Source organism: Heliangelus exortis, chromosome 1, assembly GCF_036169615.1.
Source record: "Heliangelus exortis chromosome 1, bHelExo1.hap1, whole genome shotgun sequence".
Taxonomy (NCBI): Eukaryota; Metazoa; Chordata; class Aves; order Apodiformes; family Trochilidae; genus Heliangelus; species Heliangelus exortis.
In genome coordinates this window covers 193,389,996-193,406,779 of record NC_092422.1, presented here as the reverse complement: position 1 = coordinate 193,406,779, position 16,784 = coordinate 193,389,996, and the positions used below count along the sequence as shown (strand labels likewise).

Sequence of the window (16,784 nt, the reverse complement as noted above, 5' to 3'; positions counted from 1 at the left end):
ATCGAGGAGCATCCTCTAATAATGAAGTGTGGGGTCACATCCCCAGCTCTGAGCCTTTGAACCCTCCTGGGTTGGGCTGATAGCAGCAAAATCTCCAGCAACCAAAGACCCAGAGCAGTGACATAACTGGGGATATAACTGCAAACTGGGGATTGAGTCCAGCTCTACACTTGTAGTTCAGAGCATGCCAGAGAGGGTCTGGGATGTCTTCATAGAGTCACAGAATGGGTTGGGTTGGAAGAGACCTTAAAGCTCATCCAGTTCCAACCCCCCTGCATGGGCAGGGACCCCTCCCACCAGCCCAGGTTGCTCCAAGCCCCATCCAACCTGGTCTTGAATGCTTCCAGAAATGGGGCATCCACAGCTCCTCTGGACAACCTCTTCCAGTGTCTCACCCCCCTCACAGTCAAGATTTTTTTTTTTTTCTAATGTCTAACCTACCCTCTTCCAGTCTAAAGCCATTACCTTCTCTCCTATCACTCCATGCCCTTGGAAAAAAAAGTCCCTCTCCAGCTTTCTTGTGGCCAATCCAGGTACTTGAAGGCTGCTCTGATGCCAGCCTGTCCTGCCCATAACTGGTGCAATTGCTGTTCAGGTCTCAGTCTCTGAAATCCTCTTCTTACCCACAAAGTGCCCACTTCTGTCCTGTTCAGATGCTTTCCTGCTATTTCTTACCCTCCTCTCTAATTGGCACTGCTAATTAGATCCCTTGGATTTGGAGGGATATTTAAAGATATCTTAAGAGGTTTTTATTGATTCTTTTATTTCTAGCCCCTCCATGTCACCCAGTACAACTTTCAGTGCCTTCAAATATTTGCTTTTCCTCCATTATTTCCTCCATTATTTCCTCCATTATTTCCTCCATTATTTCCTCCATTATTTCCTCCATTATTTCCTCCATTATTTCCTCCATTATTTCCTCCATTATTTCCTCCACTATTTCCTCCACTATTTCCTCCACTATTTCCTCCATTCTCCACTTAGGCTGTGGTTAAGCTTTTTCCTACCTGCTCGGTGCACGCAGAGTCAAGACCATAAATAAAGCTGCCTGGCATTAACATGGGGGCTCTGCTGACAGCTTGGTACATTTGACAGCCTGGATTAAAACTAATCCTGTTGTGTGGTAACAACTCAAATACCTCAAGCAGTGCTGCTTTTGCTCTGCCAGCAAAATGTGGCTGCATGCACAAGTGGAATATGTGAGGGGTGAGGATGCTGCAGGAAGCAGTGGTCCTGGGGCTGCCCCAAGGAAGTTCTGCTGATGGGGGGTTGGGAAGCACCAGCAATGCTGCTGGAGGAGAAGGATCTAAATGCATCCTTTGAGGTGATGGAGGAGATTTACTGCTGTCAGGGTGGGAGATAGCTATGGGATTTTTTGAGGAAAGGTGGCTCATTAAGCTAAAGGGAGAGGCTGATGCTCTGTGCCACCTTCTCAGTAGTCCTGGGGACAAGAAGATGGCAGTGCTCAAAGGCAGGATGGTATGTGTTGTCATCCAACAGATGTGATTTATTTCTATTTTTTCCCTCCTTTTAAAAGGAAAGTGAAGCATTGGATGCAGCAAAGATGAGGGCACCTCCTTGGGCTTAGCCTCCAGGGAGTAACTTGGCAGCCAGCAAAAAATAGTCTCTTGTAGGCATTTGCCTATATGGAAACGCTTAATATAAAAAGAATCCCTTTGCATCCATGGGCAGGGCCCCTCTGAACAGCACTTAGTCCATTAAAAACTTTCTGTTCCACCTGAGGATGCCTCTAACAACCTTGCTGTAGAAAACCATCCCCTGGATAAGGTCTGTGGTTTGCTGGGATCAAGGTTTCCAGCCTTGCTTCCCAACTCTGGAAGGAAGAGATGATGTGGCCAATCTCTTGCTAAGGGCTTGCCCAGGGACCACTCCAAGGCTTCCTCTTCCCTAAAGATGCAGGTTGATGGTGACCAGTGTGTTCCTGGTGGTAGGGCTGGATGAATTAGAGGTGATTAGAGTTGGCTAATGGCCACTCTGAGGTAGATGGGTGTCCTGGGAGTGACTTCAAACCTACTGAGTTACAGAGCAGCCAGCTGGACTTCTTGCTGAAGAAGCAACAAGCCAGTGTACTGATAGCTGAAGTCAATCCTTGCAGCCCTGTGGGCTCTGCTGCTGTTTCATTTTCATCTTTGTCCCAAGTTGTTTTGGTCCTGAGCAGCCTCTTGTCACTCAGAGACAAAGGCGCAGTCAAAAGGAACTGTGGAGAAACTCTCTGATCCTTCTGTCAGGGGATGGAGGTGAAGTCCTGTCAAATTCTGTGCCCCAGGATGGATTTCTGTGCAGAAATATATCATCCCATAGTCTGGAAACAAAGCTCAGAATGAAGAAGAGGGAAGAGATTGCAAAACAGCACCAATTTTTGAGCTGCTTAAACTAATGCGGGAGATGGTCAGATCTGGCCTTTGGGTCTCAGAGCTCTCTGTGCGTCTCTTTCCAAACCCTCCACTGTCTACCCTGGACATGTAAGAAGTGCTGATCTCCCTCTAAGTGTGGAGGAGATCCTCAGCATATTCTATGGGTGATGTAGAAAAGACCAGAGTGAGAAATACAGATATTTGAAGCTCCACGTTGTGATGGAGACACCTTTGACAAGGGGGGTACCACTTTGCATGTGCTGGCCTTGGAATATTGGGATTCCCTACATGGAATTTTGCAGTTGGACAGGACAAACGGTTCTCTAAGGAAGGGAGAAAAGGTTTTCATTCTCCAAAAGTTGTCAAAACTCAAGAGAAATTTGGCTTTCTGGCTAATTGAAAGTAAATGGAAAAATTAGTGGATGAGGAGCTGTTAACCTTGGACACACGGGCAAACTCATGCCCAGGATGGGTTAAAAAGCAGGTTGTCTCTTCTGGTGACTGTCTCCCAGCCTGGTTAGCCAAACCCTGTCTGTAAAAATGGTTTGTTTGAAGGTTAAGGCTGTCAGGTGCATGGTGTACAAAACTTAGGAACCCAAGCTGATGGTGATGGTGAGTGGTAGTCACCTCCTGTCCCCAAGAGGGTGTGAAAGGGCAGGTATTTGGGAGAGATCTCCAAGTTGCTGCTGCTTCTGGGCCATGCTGAGCTGGAAGTGTTCCTCAAGTGCCATCACAAAGAAGCTGACTTGCAAAGGGTGCTGTGGCTGCTGGTCCTGTCACCCCCCCAGGGGATGGAACACAGCTGACAACACAGAGCAAAAGGGAAAGAGTTCAAGTGCAGGAAGGAAATGATGAATATGTTTGTTTTCCCAGTTTGTTTGTACTTTGAGCTCTGATGGGTGATGGTAACCTGGGGCTTTGGAGGAGGAGTGGTCAGTTTTGGGCTATGGGGCAAAAAAATTTGGTACCTAATCTGTGCCAAAGATAGCTCAGCACCCAACCCTATCAGGAGAGGCTGTCCCTGCTGTGGGAGGATCAAAGCTTCTCTCACACCAGGTTTAATTCCCAGCTGCTTCCAACACTGCTCCCATCTCAGCCCACCCATGAAGCTGTTGCCTGCCAGGGAGCAGAGCCCTGTGCTTTCCCCAGATCCTCTGGGGGTTCTGGTTGCACTCACACGTAACCTCCCCAGCTCCTTCTTCCTTCCCCCTCTCTGTGCAGTTGGACTGATGCTCTCTGCTTGTTTCCTCCCAGCTCAGCAGCCTCTCTGCCCTCCTGGTCCTCCTTCCTCCCCTCTTCTCCTTTCTCCCTCCCGGCTCAAGCAATTAAAAAGCTGGGATGCTTTGAGGTGATTGCCCTGAGGTTTCTGGCATGGAGACACTTGCTGGATGCCTCTGCAAAGCCACAGCTAAGAAGTAACGAGGCAAATGTTTTGCTGTGTTGCTACCAAATGACAGAATAAGGACAAATAACACACGCAAACCTGTTTTGCCCTTGCTGGGAAGCAGGATCTCCCTTGGAGCTGGGCTCGGTTGGATATCAGTGCTCACTAAATCCTGGTATGTGCTGCTGGTCTTTGGCTGGAGGTTTTGCAGAGTGCTTTGGATAAAAGTGCTTTTGCAAACTGCTGGTCTTTGTCTTTCCATGCCACATCCCAACAGTGCTGGGCTGAGAAAAGGGGAGCAGAGCTCCCAGGCTGCTGCCATCTGACAGCACATCCAGCCTCAGCATCTCACCCTGTGTTGGGTTCTTTTACACGGATACAATCCTAAATTCTGGCCAGATGACACTGGAAACAAGTGTTGCCAGGGGGTTATCTTTATATTCGAGTGGTAAGAGGAAATGCTGCAGCTTTTCTTAAACCAGATACTGTAGCTCAGTTTTGCAGAGCTGAGATTTTCTGATGAGCCTGGGAAGCTGATAACCAACAGGCAGTGCTTACAGGGGCCTGAAGCAAGCACTTGTAACAGATACAGCTCCATTATCATTGCTAACAGTACAAATATGCTTTTACTTATTACTTGGTAAGTACCCCACTGGAAACATTCATATTTAATTAGCATTGATTCTTTTGGAGTGAGCCTGGAGGAGTGGAGCCCCTGTCTCTTGCTCAGACACTGAGTATCACGTAACCAGCCCCTCACTTCATCAGCAAGAAAATTAATTCTGTGTAGGACTGCAAACTTATGCTGCCTGTATTGGAAACAGTGACCTGAAAAGTTTCAGACTGCTGCTGGCAATGGGGTGGGTGAGGCTTGGCAGAGAGCAAATGGCAGGTGATTTATTTTTTAATAGAGGAATGTGCAGGATAGTAACTGGTGCTTGTGTAGAGGAGGGTCAGTCCAGCAGTGTTTGGTCTCGAGGATTGCTCTTGGGATTTGTTTAAATTCCAGAAGGATTATCAGCCTGACGTTCTGGTCAAAAAGGGGCAAGATTTTGTGAGCTGCTGCTATGAGACTTCTACCCATTGGAAGCAGGGGAAATCTGTCCCTGTGGGGCTTTTCTGGGTGTGCTTAGATGAAGGAAAATGAAATCTCTGGTACCCTGACTAAAGGCCACCAGACAAGGGCTGAACAAATCAACTGATGATTACAAAGTAAGGAACTGTTTGAGCAGGATGCTAAGATTCCAGAGCTTTCAGGCTTGCCCTACATATAGGATTTTCCTGTCCTGTGATTTTGAGGAGAGGGGATACTTGCACCCTTTTACAAGTGGGACTTCCTCTTCTCAAGCCCCTGCATGCACCCAGCTCAAAGTAGCTCAGCACCATGGGGGGGGATCCTGGCAATGCTTTCAGTGGCTAAAGGAGAGGAAAAAATGCATCTCCAAGGCTCTGTGCATCCTTTATTTCCTTAAGTAAAGAAAAACATAATTGTTACCCAAAGCAAGATTCACAAAGGTTGATCCAGTCTCCTTAGGATTTCCAGGAACAGCATTTCCATTGCTGAGCTGTGGCCCTTGAGAGCCCCAGGGTGTCTGCAAGTGCAGGATTTGCTGGATAAACATAGGGAATAGCAGATCTCCAGGCAGAGCCAGGGCTTTTTCTCTTCCCTTTTATAGAATGTGTCTGCCTGCCCTGTAGGACACTTGCAGGGCTTTGGCTCCAACCAACCAGTTGATCTAGGAAGGAAAGGCAAAGGGGGGGATATAAGGTGAGAAGGGTTCTGGTGATGGTTTTCTCTTCTTTGTGGATCTGAGAGGAAGGTTGGTGGAATGGAGACAACAACAGGAGGCAGATAAACAGAGGTAGTGTGAGCATCTGTGAGGGCTTTTTGAGTGGTGTCTGAAATTCCTTTGTTAATTGTTTGTGCTTCAGATGAACCAAAGCTCTGGTTGATTGCCATTTCCACTTCAGAATCAGCCCTAAAAGGGATAGAAAAAGAAAATCAGCTTCTAGAACAAAAGGCCAGGGGTGGTAGTGGTGTATGTGGAGTTTCATGAGGGAGAAATCTCTTCCTTTATAGCCAAGCTTAATTCAAAAGCAGAACTGCAGCATGAAGGACAAAGAGCTGCCCTGATGCATGGAGAGCACAAATGGAAGGGGGGTGGAGTTTTGCCTTTTGGTGCTTATTTATATCCACCAGTTTGTAAAGTGAGCTCCAACTATGAAGGGATGCAAGTCTGCTAAATTTTCCCTAATGCCATACAATTCATACTTAAAAAAACCCAAAAAAACCAAAAACAAACAAAAAAACCAAACAAAAAACCAAAAAACAAACAAACAAACAAACAAACAAACAAAAAACCAAACCAAGCAAAAAACCCTAAAAGAGTTAAGCTTAGATCTTATGTGTTAATCTTCAACAGACTGTAGACCCAGCAGGGACCCCACACCCTACTACTCCAGAGTACTACTGCTACCTACTACTATAGGCAGACAATATCTCCACTAGTTTGAAGTTTCATGTTGAGTATTTGTCTCATTGGAAAACTTGCAATATGGAAACACTTCCCTGTCTCTCTGATCAGCTCAGATATCAACCACGAGGCAATTTTTCTGCAAGGCTTCCTCCTCCTGTCCTGTCTCAGATTTAATATGCTGTTTTCCCAGGTGACCCTCCACAAGCTGCTGCTTGGATTGGCCAATGTATCCTCTATTTGCTGATAATGGTTTTTGAGAAGACTGTGATTAGCCTTGTCCTGCTTATCCCTGGTTGGACAAAGGTAAGTTCCTGAGCTGTATTTTTTAAGCCACTACTGCTGTGGGAAGTTTTTCTTTATTAGTGGTCCCCATCATCGTATGTCATCAATCCTTACAACTTGTTGACATCTCTCTGTAACCATAAACTCTTACTTAAGTTTGGGTAAACATGGCTTTCACAATAGTTTGGCTTTTGGTACATTCTCTTGCTAGTCAAAAGCTAGTGAAATAAGATCCTGCTTTAATTTATTTTTTTTTTTCATCCTTGGAAGGATAAAATGGGCTGGGCTGGCAGCTGAGCTGCTTCAGTTCTGCCAGAGAACTCCTGCATTATCTTAAGTCACTTGATGTTGGTGTTTCATGATCCTGTGCCTAAAGTAGGTGGACTTTCAGAGGTTAATTTGGAAAGCTCTATCCCAGTAGGATGCTGTCCTCCCCTGTATGGGGAGCTTCTGTATGGTAGCTTGTGCAGTGGTAATTGTGTTGATTGTGATTTTCTCTTTTAAAATATAAAATTAATAATCCTGTGGCAGCTGTAGCCACACACTTGGTGGCAGGTGGGTGTGATGGATATAAAAACCCACTCTGGGTGCTGATAGGTACCTCTAGTACTGAGTGCATTTACATTCAGTGCCCAGTGCCTCACAGGCTTGATTTGGCTGAGGAGTTATTACAGCAGTCTGGGAATACTTATCTGCTCTTGTTAAGAGCCTGTCCTTCTAACCCAGTAGCCCACAGTTCTGACCTGGACATGAACACATTCAAACACACACATTGCCAGAGCCAGAGATGCTGCTGGATTCCTCCCCACACATGGCTGGGGTCCTCATTTTGCAGCTAGGCCCCCAGAAGCCAAGGAAAGTCCCACCAGTTGTCACTTGTAGTTAAAACTGGAAGACCATCAGAACTTCTTTCTGTATCTGTACAAAATCCTGTGTTTGGCAGCAGGGCTAAAGGAACAGCCCATGTAACCTACAAGCCCTAGCTAGGAGGCTGCTGCTCTAAGAAGGCAACCAAGTTTGCAGCAAAGATCTCACAACAGAGCTGCTCAAATAATGTTTCTAAATGTTTTCTCCTCTGCAGCTTCAGCAGATCCTCCTGGGTTACATCCCAAGCCCCCAGCTGGAGCTCATCCTGGTCATGCTTGTTGTGCCTTTTATAGTCAATGTAAGTGATGCCTCTGCAAACACTGGGTGGGGTGGTTTGGGTGTTATGGGGTCCCCTCCCCTTAATGGGAGCATGTACAGGAACTGGCTTGGGGCAATTGAGTAATTGAAGTGTCTGGGAGAGGGTGGAAACAAATATATTTGTTGTCATGGGTACACAGATATGTCAGAACTGCCCTGGTTTCTGTTTCTGATTCCTGCTCCCTTGCCCAAGCTGCTGGGTGTCTGACTCCTTGAAGAAAGCCAGGGCTCAGCAGTCATGGGAATGCCCCAAAGCACTTCCCATTCCTATGGGATGGCCTGTCAGTGGTGACTTTTGGCAACCTGCAAATCTGGACCTTTGGCTTGCCTTCATATTGTGTTACAGCAAGCCCAGGCTACTCAGAACTACTGATCTCCACAGAACTAGCTTGGTAAAAGCTCTTGCAAGCTCAGCTTCTTCCTGGTTCCTCTGATTTCTGGGTCACCTTGACCTTCCTGCAAAGATGGGAAATGAGAACAAGGGGTTAATATCACACCCCCCTGGGCCAGGAGTGAGTAGAACTCTTTTCACTTGATGCCATGAGCAGTGCAATGAATGCAGCATTGGCAGGGTTGGGTTTACCTGCCCCTGGTACCAGCATCTCACCCAGCCTCAGGCTGCACTTCCAGATTTTAAAGCAAACTCTGGTTCCTAAAGAACTGATCAATGACTGATGCAGACAGAACATCAGTCTGGGTGGAGCCTGGTTCAGCTGTTACTTTGTGCTAGAAACTCTCTTCCCTGGTTCTTCAGGAACTATGGAATCAGCAAGATATATGTAAGAAAGGATGTCAGGAGTCTGAGTCATTCAATGACATTTGATACAGGATTAATTTAAACATTAAATTAGGTTGATCAAGGCTGGACATCTGGAGAAGCCAAAAGGAGAAGAAACAGCTGTGGTTGGATGACTTTGTATTTTGGTCTATTCATACAACTTCTTTCTCCCTTGAGGCCATTATGTTCTGGGTTGTGGACAGCTTGATAATGAAGAAATATAAGCAGAAGGATTCCCTGGACATCAGTGGATCCATAGAATCTCCTCGGGCTCGGAGGACAGAGGAATCTCAGGTAAGACCAAGGATTTCCTCTGTTTGAGACCAAACTGCAAGTTTGTGACATGGTCTCTGTGCTTCACCACAACCATGGAGCACACCAGGAATACCCTAAGGACAAACCATGACCCTCCTAAGTCAAACTGACTTTCTGTGCTTGTAGCTGAGGACAACAGAGGGATGTTTTCTGGGATGATCTGAACCCTGTCTAACAAAGAGGAATATTACAGCCACAAAGTGTTGCTGAAATATCACCCTAAATGATGACAGGATCTTGTGAGGGATGAGATGGCTTTTGCACCAACCTGGGTGGGCAGGCTGAAGCTGGTGGGTACCTCTGCACTGTTCCTTTCAACTTTCCATTTTAAAATCATGATTAATCTTGGCTTGAGAAGAACTTTCTTTCCTTACTGTAATTGGCAGCATCCTTGTAGAGGATGCTGGGAATCCTATTCTTGCCAGTGTTGGGTATTTTTTCAGCCAGATGGTGGTCCCTGTGCCTTTGGCCAACAAAGGTGCAGGAAGCTGTATTTTGTGCAGTCTGAGCTTGACACTTCAAATTTATGGGGGTAGAAATGCTGCAGTCCCAGCTGACTTTGTTCTTGTTTACGACTCAGGGTTTGCTGGGCAGGTGGGGTCAGTGCTTCTCATCAGCTTTTGGGCAGAGAACCCAAACCAAGTCACTGGGTTGAATTCCTTTCCTCCCCCTTGGCTCCCAGACCCCATTTCAAAGTGTTCTGTGTATGGCTGCTGACATCCTACAGCTCAACTTGCTGAGATAAGAAAGCTTCTGGCAGTAGCAGGCTTGGCTCCTGGAGTGGCTTCTGCTGAGGGCTTTAGGAGGAACAGAAATACCTCTTGCCTTCTGGGAGCACTTTTAGAAAGAGTGACTCTGCTCTTTGGCTGGTGGAAGGGGGTTGGCCAGCTACTGGTGACACTTCTTGGCAGTTTTCATAGCAGTGGTGGCTTCCATGGCTCAAGGGTGCAGCAGGGATGTGGTGTTGGAGGCATCCTCCCTCTGGCAGCAAGGACAGGCAGCTGTGAGCAGCTTGGAGACAAGTGAGTCACAGGACAAGTGAGTCCTCCTTGGCTCTGCCTCCAGATAAACACTTGTAGCATGGTGAGGTTACTAGAAATGTTTACTGTGCCCCAGGGAGTTTCCTGAGTGGTGTGGGTGGTGAGGGCATCCTCAAGAAATCTTGGTTTGTTTTGGAGGGAGAAGGGAAGAGAGGCCTGAGCTGGGCAGTGTCAGTGTGCCTGGGTGGTTGTGCCTTGAAGCCAAAAACTCATACCTAGGATGTGGAGGTGGATTAACTCTGGGTGTGAATATCTTCTTGGTTATGGCACAGTCCTATTTTAGAGGCAATGACTGATATTCAAGAGTGTTACTTTCCTTGTGGAGGTCTGCTCCAAATGTAAAAGTGGTGGTCAAGATTTGCCTTGCTGACTGGGTATGCTGGTGTGTTCCTGAAGGTTATTATAAAATTATTTTTAAAATTATTATAAAATGATACCAGCTCAGAAACAAAGGTAAGGGGGTGATGTCTCTAGTTGAGATGCCAACCTCCTGTCCAGCCTTTCAAACCTAAACTTGGAGCATCCTGGCCAAGATGGTTTGTTCCTGTGAACACACAGATGGTATTGCAGCTAATGGTTTTCCATGGAAATGGAGCTGGTCCCCTCTGCCTTGTTCCACTTAGGATGGGCCAAGTGTTGTCTGACCTCTAGGTGAGTTTTGGATAATATGAAGGGAAAATAATCTCCGGAAGATAGGGAAGGTTCTTCTGGTAGCTCAACTGGACAGGTTGTTTCACATGGTGTAAACTGGATTCCCACAGTCTGACTCGTGTTGTCAAAACTTCCTTCCATCTTCCAGGTACTTGACTCTCTGCCAATTTTTTTTTTTTCTGAGACCTTCAACCTGCAGGTCATCTGTCCCTCTTGAAACCCTCTGATCCATCACTGCAATGGAGCTACCAAGGGGACTGGTTTATACCTGGAGCATCCTATGGGCACTGCCTCCTCCTTTCTTCTCAGACATGTTCCAGTGCCTTTGGCCAACAAATAATTTGGGCAGAGAAGATAATGAAGAAATACAGAAGTGGGTGACCTGCTTCTCCAGTTTTTATTGGCACAGGGCCTTAAGGTACAGCCATAGGCTCCTGCTTCATAAGTCAGCTTTTTAGGCTATAAATTAAAGATCTTGTGGTCAGGCTGGGCTCTATACCTGGCTTGGAGTGTAAGCTCAAAAGCAGAAAATTAGGGTTTGCTGGGCTTGCTGCTGTTAATAACCTGTGCAAGTGGGGGGAATTTCTTCCCTCCCTGCTGCCCAAGAGAGGAGGAAGGAGAAGGGGAGCTGAGAAGCAGGCAGAGCTGGCTGAGGTTAATGGGTCCTGCAGTTTATCAGGGTCCATCAGGGCTGTCTAGCAGCAGGCGCCAACATTTCCCCATCGTGCTGCCTTCTGGAATTTCAACCCTCTGCCTATCTTGCCAGCAGAGAAGTGTCATTATTTTCACTTAACTAGCAGCTTCTGCTTGGTAAGGGAGGGGGAGAGAGGAAGGAGAATGGAAGGAGGAGAATGAAGGGAGGAGGCCAAGGTTAACCTGTTCTCAAAATCCACAATCAGTATTTTCTGTAGGGATAGCAGGAAAATGCAGCTTTGGCTTTGGCTTGTTACAACAGTTGGGAAGCAAGAGGAAATCCATCAATCCTGCCACTGGTGTCCCTGACTGCATGGCTGCAGGAACTGGTGATCTTTTTTGGGGCTTTAAGGCTCTTCTGGTGAGCCACAGATGTAGTGGTGGGCTCTGGGCAAACTCCCTGTTAAAGCTGGAAGAATTTCACCATTTGCCCCAAATCAGCCCTAAAGCTTTCCATTGTTCCAGGCTTGTGCTCTGCCTTGGTAAATGTAAAGGTTTGGGTTTTTTCCTCTTTTTCATGGGGTGGAAAGAGATCTCTCAACATTGCCAGTGTCAATCCAGTGCTGGTCAGGCTGGGGAAGTTTGTTCATCTGCATGGCCCTAACTTCTGCTTTGTATGTGTCCTGCCCTTGACCTGAGTCTCCTTTCCCTTGCCCAAGTGCATATAAACTTTAGATCTTATCAGTGATTTCTTTGTTTCCTCCACTCAGGAAAACAAGTCAGTTTTAATAATGTTTTGATATTTTTTAAGCTTGTTTTTTTTTCCTGTTGTTTTTGGTTCTCCTTCCCCCCCCACAAAGAGGTGTGGGTGGATGAGTTTCTGTTCCTGTCCTGTCCTTAAAGCAAAATTCAGTGGAACTTCCAAGAATCATTAGGCTGAATCTAGAGATTAATTTAAGGTTGGGAGGAGAGCAAATACAGTGCATGGGGATACAGCTTTTGGTCAGCATGGAGTCCAGCACCTATCCTAATTCCCTTCATAGAAGCTGTGACTTTTGGCACTCACTACACTGAAGATTCTGGTGAATGCCAATACCTGTGCTGCTTGCTAAGTATCAAAGAAAACTCCTAGAGTTAGTTTGATTTGCTTGTTGCTTAGCTGAGTTTATTTTAAATAGGTCAAGCTCAAGGATCAGGCTCCTGAGGACTTTACCCTATGGGGAAGCTAAATGAAGGGGAGCACAGAGGTGACTCTGGAAGGAAACAGTCCCAGCTTTTAGTCCTACTGAGTAGTGGCAGGAGGATGCAGGAGGATGCTGGGGTGGTTCCTACCTCTACACCAGGCTGGTGGAGCTGTAGGCAAACAGGTTTCCATGGCTAGTGGGGAAATGGCCGCTGAGCTGCTTTATTTTACAGCCTTGGGTCACAGTTCCTCTGTCAGTTCAATCTCTTCCTCTGCAGTGGTTTGGTTATCTGAAAGAGGCTGGAGTACCAATCCAGCTGCTTCTTCCAGACATGAGAAGCTGGCAGAGCACCCAGCCAGCCCCATTTTGGTAGCATGACCCACATTGTTTTGCAAGCTGCTGGCCTCCTGGTGCAGGGAGGGATGCAATGAGGTCTTTGATGACTGCTGAGACAGTAGCACATTGTCCTGGGGCTGGGGAATTTATTCCCAGCTGTGCTACTGATCCACTGTGGTCCTGACCTGGATACAGCTGCAGGGGAAATGCCTTGAACTCCCAACCTGGATTTGGGTTTGAAAAACATCTCTGAGGGAATGTATGTCCCGTGAGTGTCAGGGTGATGAGGTGCTGTCTCCTGATGAAATTCCCTGGGGAACTGTGGAAAGGTTACTTGGGGCACTGTTGGCTGGAGCAGCTTCATCCCAGATGTGTGGTGGGCAGGTGGCAGCCTGAGTGGATGTGGATGGGCAACACTCCATGCCTGCTCTGTCATCCATGCTCAGTTACAAGGGGATTTGAGTTTCCAGATGAAACCCACTGAGTTTCCAGATGAAACCCACTGAAATGATGAGTTCATTGGACCCCAAAGCCAGCCTGTTGCAGCCTGCTCAGTAAGTTTATAAAGCTGCATGTGACTAATCACCCACCCATGTTTTCAGGTTCAGCAGCATCCCAATACTAATATGATAAACAGAGGAAGTCTTGACTTTGAGGAGATGGAAACCTTCCAGTGTGTGTGTCTTGAACCATAAAAAAAATTCCTTGAGATCAGTGGGGGGAACACAAGAGAGCTTAATCTGATCTGCTGCTATCCTGTGGGCATCTGAAGTGCTGCTGTGAAGATAACATCAGATGGAGGGGCTGGAGTGTGTGTGAGGGTGGGGAGGAAATCTTCCCCTGGGGCTTTTCTGCTCCTTTGAAGTGATTGACTCATTGCTGTTTGGGTTTCCTGTTTGGTTGTTCTGTTGCTGGGGTGATTGGCCCCATGGTGCTAACAAGTGGCAGGCATGTTAATTCACAGCTCTGCCCAGAGAGAGCCATGGATAAGACTAATTCCACCGTGGTCCTGGTTTTGCTTAAGCTTCAGGACTGTCTGAGCTGTTGGGGACACTCTAGGGGTGGGTGTCTGGAGACAGGTACCATCCCTTGATTTGTGCCTTTGAGCTGGAAGGCTGCTGTGGGTCAGGTTCTGTCTTTGGAGAAAACTGGGGTGAGATGGAGATGAGGGTTGGGTAGGTCTGTGCTGCCTTGCTGCTGGAAGTTATTTTTGTGAGAGTTGTTGTAGGACCTGGCCCTGCATCACCCATGGATGGATGATGCTGTTGGAGTTCAGCCATGGGCAAGGGGAGGAGTAGGAAGGGGCTGCTGGCATAAAATAAATGCTGCATGGAAATAAAACTGGAGGCCTTTGACTGTGCTCTTAGGTTTGTGCCTCTCTGTAGGGTTGGACATTGAGGTGTCAGTGACCTGGCCAGGCTTCTGATGTGGGTGAGCAGTGTTCACCAGAAAACCCATGACTGCCTGAGCTCCAAAATCCTGCTGGGCCCGACGCAAACTGTAGTGTGAGGGTTGACTGCTCTGCAGCTGTGCCTGGGGGTAGCTGCTGCTGGGGGTATTGACTGTAGGGCTTGTGTTGCCCAAAGTTGGGTTTTTGAGATAAGAAGGGGTAGAATGGGGTTCAGCAAACAATCTGTCAGGGCCTGAGCAAGCTGCTCACCCATCCACCCACCCGCCCACCCACCCATCCACCCACCCATCCATCCTGCTGGCTGGCTTTGGATTTCAGCTCTTCCACAGCCCAAATAAAATCCACCCTTTTTCCTCTTCCAGATGATGAGGCTGGAGGATGCATGGCTCAGTCTGTGTCGTGCCAAAACTCCAGGCTGGAGGCAGCCATTTAGCTCAGAACCACCTGTGGGTAGCTTCAAGTCTGAGGTTGGCTACTGAGAGCATTCCTGGAGGCAACGGGCAGCAATCTGTGGGTTTTTCTTATCTAGAGAGGTACCAGTGAGAGGTCTCAGTGCTCTCTTTTGGCTCTCACAATTCAGACTGAGCCAGGAGCTGCTGTTCCAGGTAGAAATAAGATGCAGCCAGGCTAGGACTGCACTCCTGAGCTTGCTGGCCTTGGCTGGAGTGACTCTGTAGTTCTGCTTGCTCTCCTGGCTGAGCTCTGGAGACAGCAAGCAGCTGGGAGCCTGGGGAAAAGGTCTCCATTTGGTACAGCTGTTTACAAAATATATGGCCTAGATTTTGTACATCTCCACTGAGGCTGCAGCCTGGCCTGAATACGTGTGTCTATGTGCCAGTCCTGTCCACAGTGAAAAGAGCTTTCAGCTGCCTGTTCTGCTTTTGAGTGAAAAGAAGGGTCAGGACAAGAGATCATGACAGTGTCTGCACCTGCATCTGTCTTACTGGTGGTAGAGAGATGGTCAAGGGGACCTCAAGACCTTTACCATCTGCCAGACAGGACTGGATCTTCCAGACCCCACTTGACTCCTTCAGCAAGCAGCACCAAGTGTCCAGTTCTGGCATTGTGTCCAGTTCTGGGCCCCTGAGTTCAGGAAGGAGATTGAGGTGCTGGAACAGGTCCAGAGAAGGGCAAGGAGGCTGTGAAGGGATCCAGCACGAGTCCTGTGAGGAAGGGCTGAGGGAGCTGGGGGTGTTGAGGCTGGAGAAGAGGAGGCTCAGGGGAGACCTCATCACTCTCTCCAACTCCCTGAAAGGAGGTTGGAGCCAGGGGGGGGTTGGTCTCTTTTCCCAGGCAACTCTCAGCAAGACAAGAGGGCACAAGAGGTCTCAAGTTGTGCCAGGGGAGGCTTAGGTTGGATATTAGGGAAAAATTCTTTCCAGAGAGGGTGATCATTGGAATGGGCTGCCCAGGGAGGTGGTGGATTCTCCATCCCTGGAGACATTTAAAAAGAGCCTGGATGTGGCACTCAGTGCCATGGTCTGGGAACCATGGTAGCAGTGGATCCAGGGTTGGACTTGATGATCTCAGAGGTCCTTTCCAACATGGATGATTTTGTGATCAAGAGCAAAGACCTTTCACTCCCTCAGCATCTGTCTGTTCTCCTTTCCAGGTATTACTTTCTCCAGACATTGATTTGGATCAGTCTGAAAGCGACCAGGATGTTTTAGGACTCCAGGGCATGAACCAGAAGATGAAGCAGCCCAGCTATCAAGTGGTCATCTGACAACCCTGAGAGAAAGGAGGTGTGGAAGAGGAGAAGCAGCACTGTGATCCTGGAGCTGGCCAAAGAAGGGCAGGGGGGGGTATGCAAGTTGATCCCTATGGATCTGCAGAGATCCTTTTGCCTACCCCATCTGGACCTAACCTTCTGCAATAGTTTCTTTGGGATGTTGTCCATGCATCCTTGTTCAGGTGTGAGCAGTATCTGCTCTGCCTGTCTGCTCCTAACCTGTACACATGCAGGCACAGTGAGGTTAGGGCTATGGATATGGATTTGTACTTCCCCTGGCTGGCCAGCTGGGTGTAACTTTTTTGTCAGGGCTAGAGACTGAAATCAAAAGACTCTCTGTTCTGTTTGCTCATTTTTTTTTAAATAGAAAATAATAAATTAAAAAAATAATTTACCCTGTACTACCTGAACTGTGACACTTTTATATGCACACTACACACAGGAGTTGGTTTCCAATATGTATTTAAATGTCCTGAATTAGGAAGATGGTCTCAGTGGATCTGATGCTTTTTACTGTTTTATAAGGAATGCAATAAATATTGGGATTAAAACTGCTTCATTATTGAAATGCTTTCATGTGCTTAAGATTTTTGCAAGACCCTAATGCTGGGAAGGGGAGGGAGTGGATCTTTTTTGAGTCTTTCATGGCCAGTTATCTTTCAGTAGCAGGGCTATCCTGGTAAACCTACAGAAGAGCTGAGGCACAGAGCTTGGTTTCTCTAGGTGTGAGCTGCTCCTTCAGTGCAAAGACCTCTTGCTGCAGCACCAGCCTCTGCTGACTCCAGACCAGAACAGACTTGGAGATGTATCCCTGTTCCCACCTTACAAGTGAGTGTTCACTGGGAATGCCAAGTTTCCCACTGTCCTTTTACCTACTTTAAAATGGACGTAAAATCTCTGCTGGACCTGATTCAAAAACTGGAGCTGAAGAGTCAGTTGAAGCCTCATTAACCATTCCTGATGTTCTGGGAATTAAGGAATCTCCTCACAAATGTGAGGTG

At 47.4% G+C, this 16,784-nt stretch overlaps 1 protein-coding gene across 2 annotated transcripts in view; it reads left to right on the top strand.

Annotated features, from left to right (window-relative positions):
• LOC139791663 (store-operated calcium entry regulator STIMATE-like) overlaps nucleotides 1-16,351 on the top strand; it is a 40,096-nt gene extending 23,745 nt beyond the window's left edge. Inside the window, exons 5-8 of one of the 2 annotated variants that reach the window (XM_071734191.1) lie at nucleotides 6,427-6,539; nucleotides 7,600-7,683; nucleotides 8,659-8,775; nucleotides 15,664-16,351. In XM_071734191.1, the coding sequence (XP_071590292.1) occupies nucleotides 6,427-6,539; nucleotides 7,600-7,683; nucleotides 8,659-8,775; nucleotides 15,664-15,777 (428 nt within the window). In that variant the 3' untranslated portion in view covers nucleotides 15,778-16,351. Of the gene's footprint in view, nucleotides 1-6,426; nucleotides 6,540-7,599; nucleotides 7,684-8,658; nucleotides 8,776-14,413; nucleotides 14,564-15,663 lie in introns of those variants that run through there. The other variant, XM_071734190.1, reaches the window with a different exon arrangement.
• Nucleotides 16,352-16,784: the final 433 nt, after the last annotated feature.